The 27,598-nt window shown below is 41.6% G+C and overlaps 1 protein-coding gene across 7 annotated transcripts; it reads left to right on the top strand.

Annotated features, from left to right (window-relative positions):
- pfkpa (phosphofructokinase, platelet a) lies at positions 1–27,598 on the top strand. 7 transcript variants are annotated; one of them, XM_038972912.1, is made up of 23 exons: positions 1–241; positions 3,278–3,351; positions 4,861–4,941; positions 5,120–5,309; positions 5,998–6,163; positions 6,267–6,311; positions 6,481–6,589; positions 7,296–7,391; positions 8,290–8,382; positions 9,071–9,196; positions 9,594–9,658; positions 10,278–10,347; positions 10,781–10,927; positions 13,685–13,755; positions 16,103–16,190; positions 20,260–20,412; positions 21,016–21,180; positions 21,545–21,606; positions 21,792–21,903; positions 22,021–22,120; positions 24,337–24,342; positions 24,791–24,896; positions 26,670–27,598. In XM_038972912.1, exons 1-23 carry the CDS (start codon positions 145–147, stop codon positions 26,827–26,829), a joined length of 2,382 nt encoding a protein of 793 aa, XP_038828840.1. In that variant the 5' UTR covers positions 1–144; the 3' UTR covers positions 26,830–27,598. The 7 variants fall into 7 exon arrangements, with proteins under 7 accessions (XP_038828840.1, XP_038828842.1, XP_038828841.1 ...); XM_038972914.1 differs by lacking the exon at positions 20,260–20,412 and adding an exon at positions 18,558–18,710; XM_038972913.1 differs by lacking the exon at positions 7,296–7,391 and adding an exon at positions 6,895–6,990.

Genomic DNA, 27,598 nt, shown 5'->3' with positions numbered 1-27,598 from the left:
TGGGATAATAGCGGGCACGGGAAGGGAGAGAGGAAAGGGGGCGGACAGCAATTTTAGCCCTCCATCAACGGCACAATTTATACTGTTATAAATATAACTGTACAACTACCAATTTATCCATAAGAAGAAGTGAAAGCCGCCAAAATGGCACAGCCAGACAACCAAAGCAAGAGATTCTTTGAGAGTCTGTCGGGAGCAGGGAAATCCATCGCAGTGCTGACTAGCGGAGGGGATGCTCAAGGTACTGTGACAGATGACAGCGCAAGAGATTGTATCCTATGACATTGTATCAGTGGAGAGGCCCGTAGAGGGCGAAAAGCACCAATTTGAACTGAAAAGAAACACACTGTTACATCGTATATTGAATCAACTAGCCTTGATACCATGTTTCAATAAAAATAGCAATTCTTTGATGTAATGTTACAGTAGCAGATATCACAGGCGCATTTAGCATTTTGGTGGTTAGCTAACGTTAGCTCTGATTACCCACATATGGAGCATTTTCTCACCACTAGGCTAGCTGCAGGCTCCCGTCAAGGTGAAACACAAATGCCGACATAGCCAAATAGCTCGACGTCTATTCGATTATCAGGCCAATCATCTGGTTTGTATTGATTTTACACAACATTAACAAAAACGATGGCACCGGTCGAAGTGTGGAGAGATGAGAGGTGATTTAATTTTCGAATTCTTGCCACTGCATTGCGGAGTTTCGTCCTGTTCGTGTGATCACGTATTGTAGTATTTGTCCTTTAATAATACTGGTATGCTTTATAGTAATATGTTACATTATAACATCGGGTTGATAAAGGAATTAGTGAGGATGAATGTTCACGACGACTCCTCCCAACCAGGAAGTCACTAAAAACGATAGTGTTCAAGCTGCTATCTTCATCATTTTGAAATGTAATACACGTCTGTCTCTGAAAAGCAGACGTTCACTATTATGAATATTATGAACGAGAATGTCATTGAAATAAGTTATGGGACTGCTATAAGCTTCAGGGATGCCCTAGCTTGTGTGTTGGCTACGTGAGGACCTGCAGGCATCATAGCAGGCTGCGTCAGAGGAAACCCATTGTCATATGCTCTGTCTACTGTCACTTTATGAATGTGACTTGTGCCTTAGTCAAAATAGGGCCATACCAGCTGTACTGTAAATATTTCAGCAAGTGTACATGCTTTTCAAAAGAGGAATAAGCAGTGGGAATCAGCTCAAACGACTTGAGTGAATCAAAGAGAAAGCAGAACCGCTTTCAAGATTGCTGCAGTAGGCCTTTGCTCAAAATATAACTTTATTATGATAGGCCTACTGCAGCAATATTGACTTATGAACCATGGTTGGAAGCCTATCTATATTCCACATGGTCCATCACATTGCACTGCAGTATCTATTTGAAATGCACTTGCCCACACACACCTACAATCATTGTTGGATGACTGGTATGATGTAGTTGTTGAGCGGCTTCACTGCAAGTATATTGTATGTTTCGAATATTCAATAAAAAAGAAAATGGAATAAAAAAAAATATTTGTAACTATTTGGGCAAGAAACAAGCCATTTGCTCAGTATTAATGGTGCAAACCTAACAGTCACGAATCTGCGCTGTATTCCCGGTGGCTACTGTACCCAGAGGCTACGGTACAGCGAAGCCTAATCATTACAATTATTATCTGGGTGATTTGTTTTTTTCTTCATTTATTTATTTTTGCTAATAATCTGAGCTTTATGCGTCTCACCCGGCAGCATTAGGTTTGTGCCTGAAACGGAACATTTTAATTCCATTTTTGAGCATTTGACCCATAATGAATTTTACTGTGCATTCTACAGTGTTTTAATATTGAAATGAAAGAAAAGTCTTACAGTGCAGTCAAGATGCCTTTGACTCTGATCACTGATCCATCCCCTGTGGGTGGGAGGCTTTATAATGCCAAAGCAATGTTGTCTGCCTCACTGCGCTGCAGGGTTCACTGTAACTGCAGGCCTTACTGCACAGCCTCTGTTAGGCCCCAAACATAAGTCTCGGGCCTCAGAAAGTTCAACTACTGTAGTACTCATGTGGAGGATCAGAGAGCATTCAGGCCGACTGAAAACAACAACAAGAATGTCAGCTTCAGAAAGAAGTCCCAGTGGGCACAGATGTCAGTTCAACGTCAAGGTTTGACTTCAATTTGGTTGAGTTGTCAACTAATGTGAAATCAACAAAACATTTCAAAATATCATTGGAGTTAGGTTAAATGTTGCGAGAAAAAAAGAAAACAGTCCCTTACGTTGATGACTTTTTGCAAATCCGTTTTGGACATTGGTTCAATGTCATCACATGACATTTTCTGTTGTTGAAATGACATGGAAGCAACGTTGATTCAACCTGTTTGTGCCCAGTGGGATGAGTCCGTCAGACTTGTAGCTTACAATACCCATATGTTCTCTCTGGCTCTGCCGCACTCATAATCAGACCGTTTACAAGAGGTAATGGGAATATAACTCTGCTATTCATATTCATGTGGTTACGCAACAGAACAGAGATGATCACTTGACTTGTAAAGTGGCAACTGATGATCCCTTTATGATGATTATGGATGAAGAACTATGGATTTGTCATTATGTAATAGCTTTTATAATACACTCAATCTGTACCAGTTCTTCTTATTTTTTCTCCCCTGCTTTCTTGCTTTCTTTCATATCCTCCTGATGGTCAATCTCAGAAGCGTGTTGCTTAGTAACAGCTTAGCCTAGCAACTATTACACTGTGAAACCAAACGTTTATCAGATTGTTTATAAACGCCGCCTCCGGGCCTAGTCAGCCAAGTTCCAAGGATCTGCCTGGTCTAAAGCACATGAATCATTAGTGCGACTGTCTAAGAAGTTACAGTAGGTTAACTTGACATTAGAATTGTAGGCACAGAACACCACCTTTACAATTCTCTCCAAGGCAACTGAATATTTAGAGAGGACGTTTTACCAAACATGGCAGTGGGAGACTGGGAGTCCTGCAGTGGAAGCGGACTGCACAGTGTTGGTATTTTTTGGAAGCGAGGCTCTTTCTTATGATGATCAAAGATTCAGACTTCGGCCTGAAAGGGGGCATGGCCTTACATGTTGAGCTATTCACCACTTACGCTCATAAGTGTATGCACAGGACTCGTGTGCTGTGGCCATATGTTCTCTTGTTGATTTAATTAGGCTATGTAGGACACATCGCTACAGGAGTCTTAAGCAGTGTTCAAATGTTGTTATTTAAAAATGCATTATTCAAGTGAGTTTTCTGTTGGCCAGGAATGAATGCTGCTGTCCGGGCAGTCGTTCGAATGGGAATCTACGTGGGAGCCAAAGTTTACTTCATTCGGGAGGTGAGTCTAGACACTCTGTACACACAGCACTACTTTACAAACAGTAAAATCATTCCTTACCCGAGGATACGTCAACAGGTGTGACTATCCAGGCAAAGAAAGAAAAGGAGCACTCTGTATTGATCTGAGTTTTATTCACGGGACAAAATACTTTATAAACAGCTTACGGAGCTGAATATGTTCCTACCATCCAGGGTGGTTTTGTATGTAGACAAATATAGGATGACTGATCAACATTTGGAATCTTCTCAAAATTAGCTGATTAGAGGCTACCGGCCAACATTTGACCTGCTCTTGCATCCATAATGTGGAAGCCGAATTACAAACACAAGGATACATGCCTACAGTAGGCTTACAGTACATGGCAATGTTTGTGTTGTATATTCTAATCTCTGGATGGAACCAGACCATCTATTTCACATATAGCCTACACACTGACAAATGGGCTGGGTTCTGCTTACGCCTAGGTCTAATGATGATGCATATGTTGAATTAATTATGATATGTTAAGCCTCTATGCAGCTCATTTCCTGAGCAGGCCAGGGCCTAAAATGCCTGCTCATTCTGTCATTTGTGTACATGGTGGTCTACACTTTTATGTCAACGACTAAAGACATTAGTCGACAGATCACATGTATTTCCCTCTCGGTCTGCTCAGGTAATCTGTTTGGCTTCGTGTCCGTTTTTAAACAGGATGTGAAAGCCAAAGACCTGATACACAGTAGGACATATTTTGTTTTGTAACTCTTTGGTTTAAATTGCGACCATTCTGGTTGCATAGGCTATGCTCCTATAAGCATTGGTAGTCTTTGCGGCCTGGAGTTTTGATTTGGTAGCACCAGTCCGCCTCGAAATATATTCACCCAGATAAACATTGAATGGCAAAATGATGTTTGTGCCATTTGGAGTAGCCTAAGCAAAGTTATTACATTTGTATCGTTTCTTGTCAGTAGGCCTACGCTCTGGTTGTTGTTACATTTGTATAATTATTTGAGCTGTACAAAGTTGGTGCATTGTATCATTTCAACTCACTGGTGAGGGTGAACAGGAAATTCAGCAACTCTTGTTGGACAGTATAAGTTCAAAGTCAAGTTGACAACTTGACAGTGGAAGTTTTACAGATCAGAAAATGAAGGAGGCTTTTATATATTTGAAAATGTCATCCTATGGGTTCAGGGACCAATTAAAAATGGTAATACAAGCAAAACATGATGTGATTGCTAAATTAGTTCCAAAAATGGGACTCAATTTGAAATCACAAAACGTATTGTTTGGTGGTTCTACCCAGTGCTACCAATACATTTCTTTTTTGAGCCCTATTAAATTCTTGGACTAGGACATTTCTAATTTGATTCTATGCAGGGGTAACACATGACGATAATGATTGATATACAAGCTGCATGCCAGTCCAGATATTACAGATAGTGGGGGGTTGTTAAGCCTAAGAAGTGTGTGCGTGTGTGCGTGCATGTGCGTGTGTACTTTGTGACATCTGTGTTGTATCTACAGGGATATCAGGGTATGGTAGATGGTGGAGAAGAGAACATAAAGGAGGCATCATGGGAAAGTGTCTCCAGCATGTTACAAATGGTGAGTACTGTACCATCCATGTAGGACAGAAATAGATGACCACACACTGAATCACAGTAGCCTATTTACAAAACCAGTAGACATAGACAGAGCTATAATTGATTGGTGTGAGTAGGCATCTTGCATCTGGGCTGTATTTTACATCCACTTCAATGTTTGTGTAATGCCACCATGCCAGGGTGGCACTGTCATTGGCAGTGCACGGTGCAAGGAGTTCCGGTCCCACGAGGGGCGTCTGAAGGCAGCCCACAACCTGGTGCAGCGTGGCATCACCAACCTGTGTGTGATCGGAGGGGACGGCAGCCTCACTGGGGCCAACCTCTTCAGAGAGGAGTGGAGCGGACTGCTGGAGGAACTGGTCCAGCAAGGTGGGGAATGGGGCTGGTTTTGTTTCTACCGGGGACAGGAGAGGGGTTAGTGATAGAAGATTTGGAAAGATTGCAAGGTGGGGACTGGCACTTTGTTTCTACCGGGGACAGGAGAGAAGTACGTGAGAAAGGGATTGCAGAGAGAGAAGTGTACTGCAGAAGGGTTTGTTTGCTGTGGGGACAGACAGAAGCATGATGTAGGGGTCATTGAAAGAGAGCTTAGAGAAAGGTAGGGGCTGTAAAAGAAAGAGGTCATACTGACATGGTGACATATTGACACTGAAAAGAAGTGGAAATGTCAAGATTGGTATTGTGGTAAGCTGAACAGTCTTAAAAGTGTATTTGCAGATGAGGTAATCCATTGTGAGCTTGCTGCTAGAGCAGGATAATAAATCCCCAAATGTTTTTCATCTGAAAGGATTTGTCCGGGAAGACAACAACTCTGTCCACTGACATGGTTTTTATTTGAGAATGAATTGGTCGTAGTTTCTCATTGTGTACCTGTGTTTGATGTTTCGTATCCTAACTCAGAATGGAGCTCCAATGTCAAGTTAGTCTTTCTGCTTAGAAGTTATGGCTAATCCCACCTCACATTGAAGAGACAGGGATCTTGGAATAAATTGCTTTCTTTTATTTCAATCTTAGTCACAAAAGCATATAATTGCATTGTTCTTAAACTTCGCCACAGGGTTGGTTGATGAAGATGCTGTCCAGAAGTATTCAGCTCTGCACATCGTCGGGATGGTGGGGTCTATCGACAACGACTTCTGTGGCACCGACATGACAATCGGGACGGACTCTGCCCTGCACAGGATCATAGAGGTGGTGGATGCAATCATGACCACCGCACAGAGGTTAGCAATAGTAGCTTTAACAAATGTTGTTTGGGTTTTTACCTTGTCTGTGAACATATGATTCTCTCAAATGTCATCTTCTCACTCGCTATCTCTCTTTCAGCCACCAGAGGACATTTGTGCTGGAGGTCATGGGCAGGCATTGTGGGTAAGACAGGCACAGACTTTTAAACGTATTTAAAAACTGATATGCTAACACACCTTATGTGTGACCTTGTGTGTGAGTTCAGATCCGTCCTGTGGGGTCGACGGGTGCTGTTGTCTGACTTGTGTGTGCGCATGCGTGCGTCTTTGTGTGTCTGCGTGTGCGTCTCCAGATACCTGGCTTTAGTGAGTGCCCTGGCGTGTGGTGCTGACTGGGTGCTGATTCCTGAGATGCCCCCTGAGGACGGCTGGGAGGAGAAGATGTGTCAGAAGCTATCTGCGGTAACGTATTAACTTAGCAATCCTTTAACCTTCACAACACTTCTCACTGTAATAATTAATGCCCGTTCACTATCCAGTTCACTCTGTTTCGTTGTTGTTGTTTATATTGAACAATTTACAATAAATTATTACTTTTAGAATAAAATGAAGTTAGCTTAACCAAGAATGGGAACAAGTTCAGTTCAATGTCACATGAAGCTAACATTGCGATACGATCTGATCTGCAGTTATTTGGTAATGTTACAGTAATTTACTCGTGTGTTATTGTGCTGTTTTCTGTTTGGAAATAAAATGTTATGGTCCAGACTCGCTCCAGGGGTTCAAGGTTGAACATAATCATAGTGGCTGAGGGAGCCATTGACAGACATGGGAAAGCTATAACCGGTAGTGTTGTCAAGGACGTGAGTACCTTAGCGTGTTACAGGGCCAAAACCAAAAGTACGTAGGCCCAACAGTGTCAAAATAGTCCACTGGCAAACGAGCAGAGTATTATGTGTCGACACCAAGTTAATAAATGATGTGATATTAAGGAAATGTTCAAACAAAGCGATTATGAGCATTTTTGGTTAATATGCCGCCAAGAATCAACACTTGCTCTCTGGTCCATGGACAATTTTTTCACTGTCTGGCCCTCCGTCTTTTGCGAGCCCATGCCAAACCTCTGTTTTAGTTTCTGTCATGTGTCTTCCACCCCTCCCTCATATAGAACCGGGCAGGAATGAAAAGGCTGAATATCATAATAGTAGCCGAGGGGGCAATTGATTGTAACAACAAGCCCATAACGACAGACCATGTCAAGGATGTAAGTACAGCAACTCAGACCTATAGCAGACAGCTCCTGCTAGGGCTCTATCGCTACCGTGCTGCCCTTGGTGTGGCTTCACTCGCTGACTGTGCACTCTGGTATGAATGTTCTGACGTGCACACACACACACTCTGTGGTAAGACTGCTTCCTGAGTGGCCTCAAACTGACTTTACAGCTGATAACCTGCTTTTCCCTCTACCATCTTGATTTACTGTGTGACAGCTTAGCAGCTACGTTTTATTAACCTACTGTACATGTCTAGCCAGGCCTATGGAACACATTGTAAAGAGGTACATTTTGTACAAAACGCATCAGTACCTCCCCTGTCAAATACACTATAAATGGAAAATAATTGAGTTGCATGGTTAATCATTTCGAAAATGAAGTCCTTTATAATCTAGCACAATATGACACAGCATATTACCATTTAATTCTAGGCCCTCAGGAGTTGAGGCAAAGCATTTAATCCAGCTTGTGCTTGAATGTCTTATTTATTTATTTGTGTCACATTTTGAAAGTCAACCTTTTTTAAGCTTGGGATCTGTGCGTCTTGTAATGACCCCACAAACATGACTGAGATATGGAGGATGGGTCGCATGTGCATTGTGTTTTCCCTTTGCTCAACTCTTCAGCTTGTGAGAGTATTTTCTCCTCGTTGTTTAGTACAAATGTGTATGTCTAGAATATATTAGGTCAAATAATATCTGATAGTTTACTTGCAGTACGTAAAGATAAAACAATACTTGCTTCAGTATTTAGCCTAGTATTAGAGCTAACATTTGCATGAGTGTTTCGCATGACCATTACTCCTATACCATTACTATAAGACAGACTTTAAAAGAGTGTTGCTAAAACCACCTCAATCTAGCTAAAACATGATTCCTGTTGTCTCAGCTTGTTGTCAGATGCCTGGGGTTTGATACCCGTGTGACAATCCTGGGCCACGTCCAGAGAGGAGGAACCCCCTCTGCCTTCGACCGGATCCTGGTAGGTATTCTGACCGTAATCTGACCACATTCCTGACCGTTTCCCCACATCTACAATAGTGTACTAGCCTGGTCCCAGATATGTTTGTGCTGTTTTGCCAACTCCCATGCTTGGCGTGACAAAAGGACTATAAAAGCTGACAGGACAGTACAAACAGATCTGGGACCCGGCTAGTAGTGTACAGCAGTCCCACTAGATTAATCGTGTGGAAGACATGCACTCACTAGGCCTGGGGAGGAAACAACTGCTGCTTTTAAGCTAAGCACATTAACAGATTTGATGACATGGCACAAGTGTTGATGTAGGCCTACTGGTCTATCATAGAGGGTGGGAGAAATCCAGGGCTGACAAGCTCTTCCATTTTGCCTACATCCTCTGAAATACAACAAATGAAAAGAGGAAGCAAGAGAGCATGAAAACAGAGGGAGAGAGAGGGAAAGAGATAATCCCTGTGTGAGCTCAGGCAAAGAAGAAGAGATGTCAGTATATGTTTAATGTGGTCCCGTTTGGCTCAGTTGCTAAGAGCATTACCCTAGCAATGCCAATGCCTTGGGTTGAATTCCAACAGGGATCACATTCTGTACATGTACTAACATGCAGTCAGTGTATTGTACATTGCTCTGGAGAAAAGTTTCTGGCTGTGGCATCTTTCCTATCTTTATTATGTGTGGCTGTGTGTTCACTCCAGGCCAGTCGTATGGGTGTGGAGGCTGTCATTGCCCTGTTGGAGACTACAGCTAATACACCGGCCTGTGTGGTCTCTCTGTGTGGAAACCAGGCGGTGAGACTGCCTCTCATGGAGTGTGTACAGATGGTAGGTAGACAAGAGTACTGTAGCCAGGACAAGGCAGCTTACTACTAGGCACGCACGCACACTCGCGTGCACACATGGAGGAATGAGAGAATTGCCTGATGGGAAATATAAGTGCATAAAGTGGGATCTGGGATGAATGTTGTTTTGTTCTCTGAGCGAGGTGTTTTTTGGTTAATCGTTATCCAAGGCATGTGGCTGCCGGTTGCTACACAGAGCAGCTCTCAATGACTGCACTGCAAACCCTTCTGATCTTACCTAGATACCTACCATTAGATTGCATCGACTTGATGTCCTACCAAGGCAGGAATCATATACACATTAGAAAAATGTATAAGTCACTCGGAATAAAAGCGTCTGCTGATTAGCATGCAAATATGAATCTGCTTTGGTTCACCAGACTCAAGAGGTGCAGAAAGCCATGGATGAGAAGAAGTTTGAAGAGGCTGTAAAGCTGCGCGGCAGGTACAGTCACATCACCAACCACTGTATGAAATATTAGGGACAGTGACCCGTTTCTCGTGCTGATGCTAGTAGGCCTCTTGACACGTGACCTACTGGGCCACTGACACACACACACACACATACACAGAGAGAGCAGCAGCCAGCATGAAAGGACCTGGTCAGGCAGTAAATTAGATCACTATATTACGTCAGGGTCACCCAGTTTGGAATGATTGGAGTTCACTGAGGGACATCCTCTTCACCAGTTAGGACATTGCTTCCCCATTTACAGTATAAAAGTAGGTGGTTAATGTTGAGGAACTTGTTATTAGGGACAGGAGATTTTCCTGACCACCTGATCTGGCTAGGACACACTCTGGACCCTAGTTATAACCTTAAACTACTGCCGGACCTAGAGGTGTTCCTGGTCACGTGGTCATCAATCACTCCTGGCTCCACTTATTAACAGGATGCTAGGATCAATTGAACCGGGCTGTAGGGCTGTAGGGCCCTATTCTATCATTCATTTTGGTCTCACTTTGTGCTAATGTGCCTAAGTGTATTTGTGTTCCTTTGTATTTGTGTAATTTGTATTGTATCTATATTGTAAGACATCTTTCCCTTTTTTGTCTGATTGCAGGAGTTTTGAAAACAATCTGAGGACTTACAAGCTCCTGGCTCACCGTAAACTAGAATCAGAACTGCCACATGTAAGTCAATCACAGGTCATGAGTCCTGCATTGGTGACAGAAAGTCAACAATGTTTTATGTTTGCTCAAGTTTCCCCTCCCCATATTCCTGTAAAATCTATAACAGGAAGGATGTTTATTTTGCACACGATTTACACTCCCAAGTCCGTTTTCCAGTGTTGAGAATGTTTTTCATCAGTGTTGCCTCTTCTAACATGTTTCTAATGTGTCAGCGTGGTCTATCTCTGTCTGAGCTAGCAGGGGGTATGCCTATGGCCTAGCCTTAACATGTGGGCATAGGGCCAGAAAACAATTCTCTCCCTGCCCAGCTCTGTTGCCCCTTTCCCCCTTCCCAACCTAGCTCTGTTACCCCCTGCTTAAAAGTAAAACATATATATATATTTTCGGTTGACAGTTTTGGTAAGGGTGTATCCTGTTCCCCTTTTCCCTGCAGAGTAACTTCAACATTGCTGTGCTGAATGTGGGAGCCCCCGCAGCGGGCATGAACGCTGCTGTCCGCTCTGCCGTCAGGGTGGGCATCTCTGAGGGACACAAGATGTTCGCTGTCAACGATGGCTTCGAGGGATTCTACAAGGGACAGGTATCATAAACAGACAAAAAAAACGTGTATTCTTATGTTCTTCTAACAATTTCTAACAAATATAATTTGGATTAGAAGATGCCTCACAGACTCAGAGATTCACTTACAATAATGTACTCTAGATTAGATTGACTGCAAACAAACAAGGTTTGCCGTCACAGGATCGCCCATATCTCTGTTATGTAGCGTTTTGATATAAAATGGGCAGATAAAATATGGACATGAATGAAGAAAAAACTAAAAGAGAATAGATGGCTGTCTAGCTGACAGTTGAACAGCCATGTCACCTATAGTCATCCACTGACTCCATGGCTGTTAATGTGGAGGGGACTGATAGAGAGTACAAGCAGTAGGATAATCTGACCAGATTACTGTAAATCAATTACTGTGTCAATGGCGTCACTTCCCCTCCCAGGTAAGAGCAGTACCACTCTGCACCAAAAGGGGGCCACATTACATGGCTGACACGTAATACAAATACTTCACTGGAGTAGGCTTGTTTTGTTATTGTCCCCCTGTGCCATTCGTTTATAAAAGAGGATTCATTCCAATGAAAGACCATGATGTATCTTGTAAATCTAGTTCTACTGGTCTTTCCCTACTGGTACTGAACTAGAAATTCTCAGTCTCAGCTTTAGTTGCATCTAAACTCACTGCAGTAACACGAACAGTTCAGTACATGGATTTGAAGCACCTGCCCAGTAGTCCCTAGATAGCTGTATTTGACAATAATCACTGGTGAGTTTAGAATCCCCTCCTAAGTCTCTTAGACAGCTATGCACAGGTTTCTTAGAGAGGGTTATGTGCAGCTACAGTTGAAGTCGGAAGTTTGCATACACTTATGTTGGAGTCATTAAAACTTGTTTTTCAACCACCCCACAAATTTCTTGTTAACAAACTATAGTTTTGGCAAGTCGGTTAGGACATCTACTTTATGCATGACACAAGTCATTTTCCCAACAATTGTTTACAGACAGATTATTTCACTTATAATTCACTGTATCACAATTCCAGTGGGTCATAAGTTTACATACACTAAGTTGACTGTGCCTTTGAACAGCTTGGAAAATTCCAGAAAATTATGTCATAGCTTTAGAAGCTTCTGATAGGCTGATTGACATCATTTGACTCAATTGGAGGTGTACCTGTGGATGTATTTCAAGGCCTTGTTTCAAAAAAATGGAAAAGTGGTGCGTGCATATGTATTCATCCCCTTTGCTATGAAGCCCCTAAATAAGATCTGGTGCAAACAATTACCTTCAAAGTTACATAATTAGTTAAATAAAGTCCACCTGTGTGCAATCTAAGTGTCACATGATCTGTCACATGATCTCAGTATATATACACCTGTTCTGAAAGGCCCCAGAGTCTGCAACACCACTAAGCAAGGAGCACCACCAAGCAAGCGTCACCATGAAGACCAATGAGCTCTTCAAACAGGTCAGGGACAACGTTTTGGAGAAGTACAGATCAGGGTTGGGTTATAAAAAAATATCAGAAACTTTGAACATCCCACAGACCATCATTAAATCCATTATTTAAAAAATTGAAAGAATATGGCACCACAACAAACCTGCCAAGAGAGTGCCGCACACCAAAACCTACAGTCCAGGCAAGGAGGGCATTAATCAGAGGCAACAAAGAGACCAAAGATAACCCTGAAGCAGCTGCAAAGCTCCACATCGGAGATTGGAGTATCTGTCCATAGGACCACTTTAAGCTGTACACTCCACAGAGCTGGGCTTTATGGAAGAGTTGCCAGAAAAAAAGCCATTGCTTTAAGAAAAAAATAAGCAAAGATGTTTGGTGTTCGCCAAAAGGCATGTGGGAGACTCCCCAAATATATGGAAGAAGGTACTTTGGTCAGATGTGACTAAAATGTAGCTTTTTGGCCATCAAGGAAAATGCTATGTCTGGCTCGAACCCAACACCTCTCATCAACCCGAGAACATCATCCCCACAGTGAAGCATGGTGGTGGCAGCATCATGCTGTGGGGATGTTTTTACTCTGCAGGGACTGGGAAACTGGTCAGAATTGAAGGAATGATGGATACCGCTAAATACAGGGAAATTCTTGAGGGAAAACTGTTTCAGTCTTCGAGAGATTTGAGACTGGGATATAGGTTCACCTTCCTTCAGGACAATGACCCTAAGCATACTGATAAAGCAAGACTCGAGTGGTTTAAGGGGAAACATTTAAATGTCTTGGAATGGCCTAGTCAAAGCCCAGACCTCAATCCAATTGAGAATCTGTGGGATGACTTAAAGATTGCTGTACTCTAGCAGAACCCATCCAACTTGAAAGAGCTGGAGCAGTTTTGCCTTGAAGAATGGGCAAAAATCCCAGTGGCTAGATGTGCCAAGCTTATAGAGACATAACTGTAACTGCTGCAAAAGGTGCCTCTACAAAGTATTGACTTTGGGGGGGTGAATAGTTATGCACGCTCAAGTTTTCAGTTTTTTTGTCTTATTTCTTGTTTGTAAAACAAACAAGAAATAGTGGTAGGCATGTTGTGTAAATCAATACAACAACCCCAAAAATCCATGTTAATTCCAGGTTGTAAGGCAACAGAATAGGAAAAATGCCAAGGGGGTGAATACTTTCGCAAGTAACTGTAAGGGCAATCAATACAGTACAGTAGGCTACAATATTTTCTCAAGCATTTCGCTACATCCAGCAATACCATCTGCTAAAAGTGGATGTGAGCAATAAAATTTGATTTGATTTGTTTCGATTATGTGTTTTTGTCCCTTCAGATAAAAGAGATCAAATGGGCAGATGTCGGGGGATGGACAGGGCAAGGTGGATCTCTGTTGGGAACAAAACGGTAAAGTCTCCATCCCAAATGCAAACTTATTTGATATAATATCACCAACTTGATTATAATATTATAATAGTTTATAATACAGCATTTAGAGAAACTATATAATTTCTTCCATATAGCCAAATTTCCCCTATCAAGGTGTTTTGGTACTTCCCTTATGCGCTACACTTTTCTGTACGCTTACTATACAGTCAACTCTATCCTGCCCTCTGTGCTTAGTGACAATAGCGGTAGGTGGATCATTTGTCCAGATCTGCAATAGGTGAACTAGCAATCATATCACATAGAAAGTCATTCAAATCTGCACAAACGTTCCATATGAATCCACAAGAAAAACATAGAAGAGTAGCTGATAGGCAGCAGAGAGGCTGGTGCGTCATCGCGCGTGAAAGAACAGTAAACACATGAGACACACAGCTCAAAAAGCTCCCGTATTGATCTTGTTTAGGCCATACACATTTCATTTGATATATAACGGATGCCCCTCTTCACATTTCTCAAAATAGTAAAAAAAAATAAAAAAGTTATTCATTTAATTCCTATGAAAGTATTTTTTTTTTAAACAATTCTTTGTTATGAATTGAATGATGTGCAGTTGGGGTTTGGTTATATCCCGTGAATCGAACGATGGGAATCAAAATAATAATTTGTGAATCGCAAACAGTAAAAAAAAAAAAATTGGGGGCTGTAGCCTTCCTTTCGAATTGTTGCTGTAAAACTCATTTTTTATATACTTTAAGTTGATTTAGACATTCTGTTTATCGGACATTGCAAATCAATAGATGCTAGTAGTCAGCCTGTATTGTATTTTTTTTCCGCTGACTTGCCTCACTTAAAAAATATACAAATCTGTTATACAGTGAAATAAATGTGTATGGCCTTAGGGACAATATAATTATCCTACCTAGACTAGCCTACAACACTACAATGCAATGAATATTTGTAGAATTATTGTTTTGAGTACAATTCTACTCTAGGCTGTAAACTGCAGTGAAAATGTAATTTGAATAATGGCACAAATGCCCTGTTATTTGAATGTTTACTTCCATTAATTCCATTTGGAACAGTTGTGGGTCTACTCAACAGATTATTCAGTCTAGAAAGGCACAGTACAGGACAATCTGGCTGTATTTTTACTTCTGATATGGATGCGCTGTCTGTTGCCCATCATCATTCTTCCAAGTTGTCCTGGGGCCACATAGGCCTATGCGCACAGCAGGCCCAGTTATTCAGGAAAGCTTAACAAGAGTTCTGCTTCCTTTCTGATCCGAGCGGCTGTTCCTTGACCTAGAACCTAATGTTTCAATATAGCCTAAATATTTGTAATTTAAAGCTGCAATATGTAACTTTTTGGGCGAACCGACCAAATTCACATAGACATATGAGTTATATATATGTCATTTGCATTGAAAGCAATTCTAAGAAGCGCTAGATCTGTTCTATGTGCTCTATTTCTATGAAAAGACAATATTTTTGGGTTATGGAAAATATATTTCACAGCAGTTTAGATGGTACAATGATTATCTACACTATACTTGCTTGTTTTGTCACAAACTGAAATTAGGCGAACTATTACAATTTTAGCAACCAGGAAATGGCTGAGCGATTTCTGCATAGTACATCTTTAATTTTTAAAATGTATTACCTTTTTTTGTGTGGCATAAACGCAACCAGTCACAATATTTCAAGCTGATTAGGCTACTTCAGAAGTCTCCTGTAGCCTACCCGCGCACATTCATCCACTCTAATATAAATTCAGCATCCAAACTGCACACCGGCCATTCGATGAATGGAAAGAAACATCTGTTACAAAACACCAGAAAGTTTAATAACATTCAGAGATTGCCAAGCCTTTGACACTGAGTAGAGAGGGATGTATCTTCTGTAAGTCGAGATTGTCATACTGTGTTTGATTGTGATGTTGAAAATGCAAACCATGATGAAGCGCTCGGAGTCGGTAATCGGTATGCAGTTATGCGTTGCTTATTGGTTGTGTGGTGCATTGGCACAGAAACCTGTTGGTGGAAAATCATTGCATTTTTTTTATATAATTATAAATATAGCATCAAAATGTAGAAAAACTGATTCCCCCTAGCTGATTATTGTCTGCAGCCGGCTCTGATCGTAGTGTAATGAGACGGGCAGGGAAAGTGAACTCGACTGTGGTGGTCAGTGAACCCTCGACCTTCTGGCCCATAGCCCAGGGTGGCACCGACTGTGTCTCAAAACCATGCTGAAGTGCAATTATTTTTTAAGGTACACAGGTAGGGTCTCCCCCCCACCCCGCACACACTAAATGTAAAACTGTCTCTAACTTTTTTTGTTGCTTTATCCTATTTTCTTTTTTCAGAACTCTCCCTGCAAAGCATGTTGAAAAAATTGCTGAGCAGATGCGAGCACATAACATAAATGCATTGTTAGTTATCGGAGGATTCGAGGTATGTTGACGCCTGTTGTTTTTGCTATATAGTAGATATTATTATTTCATGAATTTCGAGCTTTGTGTTAGATTTAATTTTAACAAATTTTTCATGTATTTTACAATATATACAGTACCAGTCAAAGGTTTGGACACACATACTCATTCAAGAGTTTCTTTATTTGTATTATTTTCTACGTTGTAGAATAATAGTGAAGACATCAAAACTATGAAGTAACACATATGGAATCATGTAATAACCAAAAAAGTGTTAAACAAATCAAAATATATTTTAAATTTGAGATTCTTCAAAGTAGCAACCCTTTGCCTTGATGACAGCTTTGCACACTCTTGGCATTCTCTCAACCAGCTTCATGAGGTAGTCACCTGGAATGCATTTCAATTAACCGATGTGCCTTGTTAAAAGTTCATTTGTGGAATTTCTTTTCTTAATGCGTTTGAGCCAATCAGTTGTTTTGTGACAAGGTATACAGAAGATAGCCCTATTTGGTTTAAGACCAAGTCCATATTATGGCAAGAACAGCTCAAATAAGCAAAGAGAAACGACAGTCCATCATTACTTTAAAACATCAAGCTCAGTCAATCCGGAAAATTTCAAGAACTTTTAAAGTTTCTTCAAGTGCAGTTGCAAAAACCATCAAGCGCTATGAGGAAACTGGTTCTCATGAGGACCGCCACAGGAAATGAAGACCCAGAGGACAAGTTTATTAGAGTTACTAGACATGCACTTCTCAGACACATCTCAGCATCAACTGTTTAGAGGAGACTGCGTGAATCAGGCCTTCATGGTCGAATTGCTGCAAAGAAACCACTACTAAAGGACACCAATACGAAGAAGAGACTTGCTTGGGCCAAGAAACACAAGAAATTGACATTAGACCAGTGGAATTCTGTCCTTTGGTCTGATGATTCAAATTGGAGATTTTTGGTTCCAGCCGCGGTGTCTTTGTGAGACGCAGAGTAGGTGAACGGATGATCTCCGCTTGTGTGGTTGCCACCGTGAAGCATGGAGGAGGAGGTGTGATGGTGTGGGGGTGCTTTGCTGCTGACACTGTCAGGGATTTATTTAGAATTCAAGGCACACTTAACCAGAATTGCTACCACAGCATTCTGCAGCGATACGCCATCCCATTTGGTTATCCCATCTGGTTTGTGCTATCATTTGTTTTTCAACAGGACAATGACCCAACACACCTCCAGGCTGTGTAAGGGCTATTTGACCAAGGAGAGATATGGAGTGCTGCATCAGATTACTTGGCCTCCACAATCACCCTACCTAAACCCAATTGAGATGGTTTGGGATAAATTGGACGATAGAGTGAAGGAAAAGCAGCCAACAAGTGCTCAGCATATGTGGAAACTCCTTCAAGACTACTGGAAAAGCATTCATCATGAAGCTGGTTGAGAGAATGCCAAGAGTGCAAAGCTGTCATCAATGCAAAAGGTGACTACTTTGAAAAATATAAAATATATTTCGATTTTTTTGGTTACTACATGATTCCATATGTGTTATTTTGTAGTTTTGATGTCTTCACTATTCTACAACAATGTAGAAAATAATAAAAATAAAGAAAAACCCTTGAATGAGTAGGTGTGTCCAAACTTTTGACTGGTACTGTATATTTGTAATTAAATTCATGATTCAAATGAATCATTCACATGTATTATACTGTAGATGTAAAGTATTAATATGTATATATAACTAATATATAACTTTGTAATGCTTATTGTGTGAGTTCATCATAGAGAACATTGTTGTGTTGATTTTGCCAACCCTTTCCATCAATCTGCTTCTTTGTAGCGTTGGCTCGTACCCACCTGCTTTAATGCATAGCCATGCACATTATTTGGTACTTGTTGTTGCATCAAGTGCATAAGTAAATGAATATTCAGTTCAATTTAAGAATTCAAAAAAACAGTTGGTTCATTGTTCAGTTTTTGATTTCAGTTCAAAACCTAGAATAGATCCTTTAGTTGAGGCATTCAAAACATTCAAATGAATAGTGAACCAACGGTCTGAAACTTAAAAGATAACTGATAATTTGGTCCCAGAAACACAGAATGCACATTAAGTCACACGTCATTTCACGCACACCTGTGCACTAGGCTCACCAGCTTTCTATATATGTGTATGTAAGAGTGTGTTCAATTGAGTTTGTGTGTGTGTGCGCGTGTATGCACACGTGTGTAGGAACACTGTGTGTGTATGTCTGGAGTGGTACCTGTCTGTTTCACGCTGCTGTCCGTTGTGATAGACTTGGCTCTCCCCTTGGCATCCTTTCATGTCTCCTCCTCCCTGACTGTCAGTCTGCTTTATCAGCACCATCTCGTAACTAAAACCCCTGGCTCTGGCTCTGCCCTGCAGGCCTACCTGGGACTCATGGAATTGTTAGAAGCCCGTGGGAAATATGACGAGTTCTGTGTGCCCATGGTCATGGTGCCAGCCACTGTCTCCAACAATGTGCCGGGTTCAGACCTCAGCATTGGCGCTGACACAGCTCTGAACGCCATCACTGATGTAAGCGAGGCTGGGGAAAAAAGAGATAGCTACACCTACTTCCTGGTAGGCTCAGCTAATCACATAAAGGGGCAACGCTGACCTGGACCAACCCGCTCGGCCTTCCATTTACCAGCATCAGCCAATCAGCTATCATGATCAGCTATCCTGGCCAACATTTGCATTGATACAGTTGACAGGGCAAAAGGTTTTGGACTTGAATAGGAAAATGTTTTATTTTATTTACTGTACTAAATTTGACTAAATGTAACAATTGATTCAATAACACCGTTACTGCAATTAACAACCATGCAGTGAATGTTGGCTAAATATTTCCCTCAGTTTATAACTAACAGATAAACATTCATAACACATAGTTTGAATTTGAATAAACTGTATTGATCCCCAGAGAGGAAATTGGATGGCTGGTAAACCAAAGCCGAGTTGTCCCTAGCACTCCCAGGTAAGTGCGTAATGACATGGAGGCATGCTTTGACCGTACCTATGTCGTGGTGGCCACCATGTTTGCTCCAGCCTGCCCCTTGACTGTGTGTGTACCTACCTCATTAACAAAGACCAACGGTCAACAACGTTCAGGCTTTACACTGCTTAGTGTTTAATAGAACGCTCTTTTACCCTCTAAAATGCACAAACTAACACGCTGTAGTTGTTAAGTTGTGGTAGCTAAGTAGTTAGTAGCTGTTGAAGCTCTAGCTGACTGCTAACTGCTAACATCACATTGATACTACGTGTGTGCTATTGCTAAGTTTGCATAAAACATTTTTTTAGAACGATCCCTTAGTAAGTGTTTTGTGTAAAGATTACAGCAAAATGGTGAACGGTTCTTTTTTTTTTTAGCACACGGTTAAATACTTTAGTGAGTATTCATCCACCAGAATCTAGTGCGGTTCGTTTTTACAAAGGTTCTTGTAAAAGAGTTACTGTACAAGAGTCCTCTTTTTAAAGGATTGTATACAGCAGTTAGGCACAACATCACAAAGTTGTTGCATGCAGTCCAAACAGCATGTTGTGAAACAACAAGGCAGAGGTCCAGTCTGGACTACAAGTTGACCGACATCTCTTCCTCCTTCATCTCCATCCCCCCTCCGTCATCATCCTCATCCTCTGTTTGCGGACTTGACCAGTGCTTGTCCTGCCACCTGTGTCCCCCGCCTCCAGCCACCGTTCCGATTGGCTGAGGTACAGTAGGCAGTGTCACCAGCTGCATTGAGCTGCGAAACCCAAACAGACCTCTCTCTGCCTCTCCATCAGATGAATCCCTTCTTCTTTCAACCCTCCAACCTCTCCACCCCCTCCTCTCACCTCCCTACCTCCTCTCCCAGCTCCTTACCTTAGCCTTTTCCTCCATCCTTCCCTCTCTTTCCTCCCTCTGTTCCCCGCCCTCCCCCTCTCTGCCAATGGGAAGCCATAGCTGCTATCACACGGAAAGAGCCCGGAATAGCAGGGTACACTCGATCAGTGTCTCCGAGAGGTGTGTTCGACCGTCTCTCAGTCAGAAGTCTCCCTCCTGGTTGTCTAATGCGTGTTGTACTACTGCCTACTGCTTCAGGCGCTTGAGTGTCTTCTGCAGCTGTATGAGGCTCGGTCCAGCTATGAGGAGTTTTGCATCCCCATGTGTATGCTGCCTGCCACCATTAGTAACAATGTGCCTGGCACTGACCTTAGTATTGGGGCAGACACAGCCCTCAATTCCATCGTGGAGGTAAGGGACAAACCCCCACTAAGATCACACTACTTTGATGACTTATCGATTGAAATCTCTCTTCTAGATGTTTTACCTCTGTTACAAAATATCACAACATTTAGATGTGCAATGTTTAGACAGTATCACACACACTGCATGTAACATGTTTACCACTAAACAGTATATACTTTTTAGCCTTCTGCAGGTCTCCAGTCTTTTGGTGAATAGAACATTTTAGAATGACACGGGCCTATGTGTGCTTAGTATAGCAGGCAAGCCGTGTCATGGTATCATAACCACTCAATGACCTGCGGCAGTATCAGAATGCTTTATGGTTGTCTGCTATGAGTAGGGCGGAGTAACGCTATGATGAGGCATGTACTATCACGAAGCCTGGGTTGACTTATTCACTTCAGATGTGTAAATACAGCGTGTCGGGAACAATCCAGGAATTCTCAACTTATTATGTATGAACAGAATGAGAAAGAAAGTTAGTTCACATGTTTTTAACACCCTCTGTTGTGGTAGTAGTCTAGCTGGAATGGTGTGTTTGTTCATTTGATCTCCCGACTAATGCTGTCGGCGTCTGTCTAACTCTGTGAGTGTGTTTGTGTGTGTCAGACATGCGACCGCATCAAGCAGTCTGCCAGCGGGACCAAGCGGCGTGTGTTCATCATTGAGACCATGGGAGGGTACTGTGGGTACCTGGCCAGTGTCGGGGGGTTGGCTGCTGGGGCGGACGCTGCCTACATCTACGAAGAACCCTTTGACATCAGGGACCTTCAGGTGAGACAAACGCACACTTTAACAGACAGAAATATATGTGCAAATTAATTCAGAAAAACCTCTCCCAAACCTTCAACTTGAACCCTCATAGCAGTCTCATAACCATGACATACTGTAAATGGAATATGTCCTAAGCCGTTATAACAGCTAACGTCAGGTTATGACCATCTGCCTTTGCAGAGACTGTTGTTTAGGTAAGATACTTAAGCTGCTCTATTTGGCTAGAAGTACAGTATTATAGTAGAGCATGTGTAAGTGGAACAGAATGGATTTGTGCCCAATATAGATCAATGTTTTTTAGGTGCAGTTATGCTTTTTGCTGGTCAAGAGAAGGAACACTGACTCGTAGCATGTTTTCTTTCAGTCCAACGTTGAGCATCTGACAGAGAAGATGAAGGGAGCCATTCAAAGAGGATTGGTCCTCAGGTAACGCAGTGCACTAACTCACTGGATGTGTCCCAATATCTCCTTTTCGGTGAAGGCAAGAGAAAAGTGTACACTTTGGGAGAAAGGAGAGATAATTGGGATGTATCCATTCACTCACCGTCTCATTCAATCCCTCTCTCACTCACTCCCTCACTCACTCACTCATTCTCATTTTGGTGTGGCAGAAATGAGAACAGCAACGAGAACTACACGACAGACTTCATCTACCAGCTGTACTCTGAGGAAGGGAGAGGAGTGTTTGACTGCAGGAAGAATGTACTAGGACACATGCAGCAGGTAGGTAACCGTAGAATGCTCTGTGGATGCGTCCAAAACAGATCCCTATTTTCTATATAGTGCACTACTTTTGAGAAGAGGAGAATATAGTGACAGCTGTTGTGATTGTTTTGAAAGGGAGGGGCACCATCTCCTTTCGACCGCAACTTTGGGACAAAGATCTCGGCCAAAGCCATGCTATGGCTCACCAAGAAAATGAACGAGACCTTCAGACAAGGTACCGTAGTAAAGACTGTAGTCATGCCAGTAGACTCCTAGTCCTCAGAGAAGATTGTGATCGTGATGCAGCACCTTTACCTGGATCTGTCATGGAGTCTTTCAATAACTTTTTGAGTGTTTTAGGTAGAGGTCGACCGATTATGATTTTTCAATGCCGATACCGATACCGATTATTGGCGGACCAAAAGAGCCGATACCGATTAATCGGACGATTTTGTATTTTTTTTTATTTGTAATAATGACAATTACAACAATACTGAATGAACACTTATTTTAACTTAATATAATACATCAATAAAATCAATTTAGCCTCAAATAAATAATGAAACATGTTCAATTTAGTTTAAATAATGCAAAAACAAAGTGTTGGAGAAGATCGTAAAAGTGCAATATGTGCCATGTAAGAAAGCTAACGTTTAAGTTCCTTGCTCAGAACATGAGAACATATGAAAGCTGGTGGTTCATTTTAACATGAGTCTTCAATAATCCCAGGTCAGAAGTTATAGGTTGTAGTTATTATAGGAATTATAGGACTATTTCTCTCTATACCATTTGTATTTCATTAACCTTTGACTATTGGATGTTCTTATAGGCACTTTAGTATTGCCAGTGTAACAGTATAGCTTCCATCCCTCTCCTCGCTCCTACCTGGGCTCGAACCAGGAACACAACAACAACAGCCACCCTCGAAGCAGCGTTACCCATGCAGAGCAAGAGGAACAACTACTCCAAGTCTCAGAGCGAGTGACGTTTGAAACGCTATTAGCTTGCACCCCGCTAACTAGCTAGCCATTTCACATCGGTTACACCAGCCTAATCTCGGGAGTTGATAGGCTTGAAGCACAGGGAAGAGCTTCTGGCAAAACGCAGGAAAGTGCTGTTTGAAGGAATGCTTACGAGCCTGCTGGTGCCTACCACCGCTCAGTCAGACTGCTCTATCAAATCATAGACTTAGTTATAACATAATAACACATAGAAATACGAGCCTTAGGTCATTAATATGGTAGAATCCGGAAACTATCATCTCGAAAACAAGACGTTTATTCTTTCAGTGAAATACGGAACCGTTCAAAATTTTATCTAACGGGTGACATCCATAAGTCTAAATATGCCTGTTACATTGCACAACCTTCAATGTTATGTCATAATTACTTAAAATTCTGGCAAATTAGGCAGCCCAAACTGTTGCATATACACTGACTCTGCGTGCAATGAACGCAAGAGAAGTGACACAATTTCACCTGGTTAATATTGCCTGCTAACCTAGATTTCTTTTAGCTAAATATGCAGGTTTAAAAATATATACTTCTGTGTATTGATTTTAAGAAAGGCATTGATGTTTATGGTTAGGTACACATTGGAGCAACGATACGCACCGTATCGATTATATACAACGCAGGACACGCTAAATAAACTAGTAATATCATCAACCATGTGTAGTTAACTAGTGATTATGATTGATTGTTTTTTATAAGTTTAATGCTAGCTAGCAACTTACCTTGGCTTCTACCGCATTCGCGTAACAGGCAGGCTCCTCGTGGAGTGCAACGTAATCAGGTGGTTAGAGCGTTGGACTAGTTAACTGTAAGGTTGCAAGATTGAATCCCCCGAGCTGACAAGGTAAAAATCTGTCGTTCTGCCCCTGAACAAGGCAGTTAACCCACCGTTCCTAGGCCGTCATTGAAAATAAGAATGTGTTCTTAACTGACTTGCCTAGTTAAATAAAGATTAAATAAAGGTGTAAAAAAAAAAAAAAGAAAGAAAGAAAATCGGCCAATTCGGTGTCCAAAAATACTGATTTCCGATTGTTATGAAAACTTGAAATCGGCCCTAATTAATCGTCCATTCCGATTAATCGGTCGACCTCTAGTTTTAGGTAGTTTTGTTCACAATGCATCCATCACACAGCAGATTTCAAATTCCTTCCAGTTTCATTTGCGTATTTGTTATTTCATATAATGTGTAAGGGCTATGTTGAACACTTTGCATGATGAAATTGCAAATAACTATTCCATAATATATGAAAGGGACAATTGCGCTTATACTGCACTATAAGTGCATACCACATCATGTAAATGTTTTAATATTACTTATTTACTAAGTAAATAAATAGCAAAATAAGTACTATACTAGTTTCTTGATTAAGGCTAACGTTAAAACATTACATTCTTCTTTGTTTTTTTGTCTATTTGTTGTGCACATGGATGACATAAGATGAAGGTAAATGACTTTATTAATTGACTCTGGCTCCATGACCATCTATTTCAAGGGATCTAGTTCCATGTCCCTTTACCCATCATGCCCTTGTAGTGTTACGTGTCTCAAATAGAGTTTAGTTGGTGTTTGTAGCAGTGGTCCTGTTAAAGAAAGCTAGAGCAGATATTATATTTTGATATAATATCTGGATCTGTGTACTTTTCTTTGTTCACGGTTTGCTCTTATTCAGCACACTGTTGCAAGACTCCTAGATGGTTCACTCTGTCAAACCTAAATTAGAACAGTATTCCCCTTTCCCATTCAAACATCATCCTAGATCCATGTAGACAATTGTAGGAAGTTGACTTACCAACCATTAACATAATAATTTACTGGAAACTTAGACCATAACCGTGAAGTGGCATATAAACCATGGATGAGTGTGTGACTGCTGACTGTTGTTGTTTTGTAGGGAGAGTGTTTGCCAACACAGAAGACACGTGCTGTCTGTTGGGGATGCGTCGCAGGGCCCTGGTCTTCCAGCCCGTCGTACAGCTGAAGGATGAAACTGACTTTGTGTAGGTCACTGTACAGCACCCCCTGACAGTAACACCTACACCTTAAGTCCCACTTGAAATGTCCCTTATGTGTTTTTACATGAACATCTAAAATAATCAATCCCAGTGTAGTTCTGTAGTTACAGTTCAAGTCGGAAGTTTACATACACTTAGGTTGTAGTCATTGAAACTCGTTTTTCAACCACTCCACAAATGTCTTGTTAACAAACTATAGTTTTGGCAAGTCGGTTAGGACATCTACTTTGTACATGACACAAGTAATTTTTCCAACAATTGTTTGCAGAAAGATTATTTCACCTATAATTCACTGTATCACAATTCCAGTGGGTCAGAAGTGTACATACACTAAGTTGACTGTGCCTTAAACAGCTTGGAAAATTCCATAAAATTATGTTTTGGCTTTAGAAGCTTCTGATAGGCTAATTGTCATCATTTGAGTCAATTGGAGGTGTACCTGTGGATGTATTTCAAGGCCTTCCCTCAAACTCAGTGCCTCTTTGCTTGACATCATGGGAAAATCAAAAGAAATCAGCCAAGACCTCAGAAAAAAATTGTAGACCTCCACAAGTCTGGTTCATCCTTGGGAGCAATTTCCGAACGCCTGAAGGTACCACGTTCATCTGTACAAACAATAGTACGCAAGTATAAACACCATGGACCCACACAGCCGTCATACCGTTCAGGAAGGAGACTCATTCTGTCTCCTAGAGATGAACGTACTTTTGTGTGAAAAGTGCAAATCAATCCCAGAACAGCAGCAAAGAACCTTGTGAAGATGCAGGAGGAAACAGATACAAAAGTATCTATATCCACAGTAAAACGAGTCCTATATCGACATAACTTGAAAGGCCGCTCAGCAAGAAACAAGCCACTGCTCCAAAACCGCCATAAAAAAGCCAGACTACGGTTTGCAACTGCACATGGGGACAAAGATCGTACCTTTTGGAGAAATGTCCTCTGGGCGGATGAAACAAAAATAAAACTGTTTGGCCATAATTACCATTGTTATGTTTGGAGGAAAAAGGGGGAAGCTTGCAAGCCGAAGAACACCATCCCAACCGTGAAGCACGGGGGTGGCAGCATCATGTTGTGAGGGTGCTTTGCTGCAGGAGGAACTGGTGCACTTCACAAAATAGATGGCATCACGAGGAAGGAAAATGATGTGGATATATTGAAGCAAAATCTCAAGACATCAGTCAGGAAGTTAAAGCTTGGTCACAAATGGGTCTTCCAAATGTACAATGACCCCAAGCATACTTCCAACAAAGGACAACAAAGTCAAGGTATTGGAGTGGCCATCACAAAGCCCTGACCTCAATCTTATAGAAAATGTGTGGGCAGAACTGAAAAAGCGTGTGCGAGCAAGGAGGCCTACAAACCTGACTCAGTTACACCAGCTCTGTCAGGAGAAATGGGCCAAAATTCACCCAACTTATTGTGGGAAGCTTGTGGAAGGCTACCCAAAATGTTTGACCCAAGTTAAACAATTTAAAGGCAATGCTACCAAGTACTAATTGAGTGTATGTAAACTTCTGACCCACTGGGCATGTGATGAAATAAATAAAAGCTGAAATAAATAATTCTCTCTACTATTATTCTGACATTTCACATTCTTAAAATAATGTTGTGATCCTAACTGACCTTAGACAGGGAATTTTTACTAGGATTAAATGTCAGGAATTGTGAAAAACTGAGTTTAAATGTATTTGGCTAAGGTGTATGTAAACTTTTGACTTCAGCTGTACAACCTCTCCTCTGTCCATCTCCTTGCAGCCACAGGATCCCTAAGGAACAGTGGTGGCTGAAGCTCCGCCCCCTGATGAAGATCCTGGCCAAGTACAAGACCAGCTATGACGTGTCCGACTCTGGCCAGCTGGAGCACGTGGTCCGCAACATCAGGCCCAAGGAGTCGGACCCCTCCGGTGCCATGTGAGCATCTGTTGTCATAGGTCATAGGTCTGTCTGATTGTCCCCTTTAGAACTGGGGGCTGTCTGCGTAAAAGAGTACCAACTAGCAACAACCAATAGCAGCGTAAGAGTCCTCTGTTGGTCAGTCATCAGTCACATTGTTTATTTTTCTGTCTGTCTTTCATTCGTCCCCATTGTAAAAGTCCCTCCTTTTTTGTTTTATTTACAAACCGGCGTATACAGTAGGACTAGGAATGTCTGTCTGTCACCATTGAGAGCTCTCCAGCCTAACTCCAGTGCTTCTGTCTGTTTTCACACTGACCCGCCTGCTCCAACAACCCATACCCCCTCAGACCACTGGCAATTTCTATTTCTAACTCAGTCGTCGTGTCTGTCCCTTGCCCTGTCAGTCACTGTGGCTGTGTTGTCAATCAGTGACCCTTTTTGTTGAACTGTACTTTCTCCTTCCTCCTCTGACACCCTGATGTCTGTTCCCAAGACTAACCAGTCTGAGAATATTTAACACCATACGGTAGTTCTGCCAGTGTGAAGTTACTGGCCATATTTACGTACCTGTAAGACTGAATGAAATACAATGCTGATATTGCCTGTGGGTTTCACATCACAAATGTTTTGTTTTTGTTTTAAATTCATGTTAATTTGCTTGAAACATAACAACTACTATTTAGACACTACTTAAAGTAGGAGTCAAATGTAATGCACCATTAATTTAAATGTGTACGGCCAATATTTCCCACACAATAAACATTATTAAACATGAAAATACAAAGGAA

Source organism: Salvelinus namaycush, chromosome 33 (assembly GCF_016432855.1).
Source record: "Salvelinus namaycush isolate Seneca chromosome 33, SaNama_1.0, whole genome shotgun sequence".
Taxonomy (NCBI): Eukaryota; Metazoa; Chordata; class Actinopteri; order Salmoniformes; family Salmonidae; genus Salvelinus; species Salvelinus namaycush.
The sequence above is the reverse complement of the archived record's forward strand: the minus strand, read 5'-3'. Positions and strand labels throughout refer to the sequence as shown.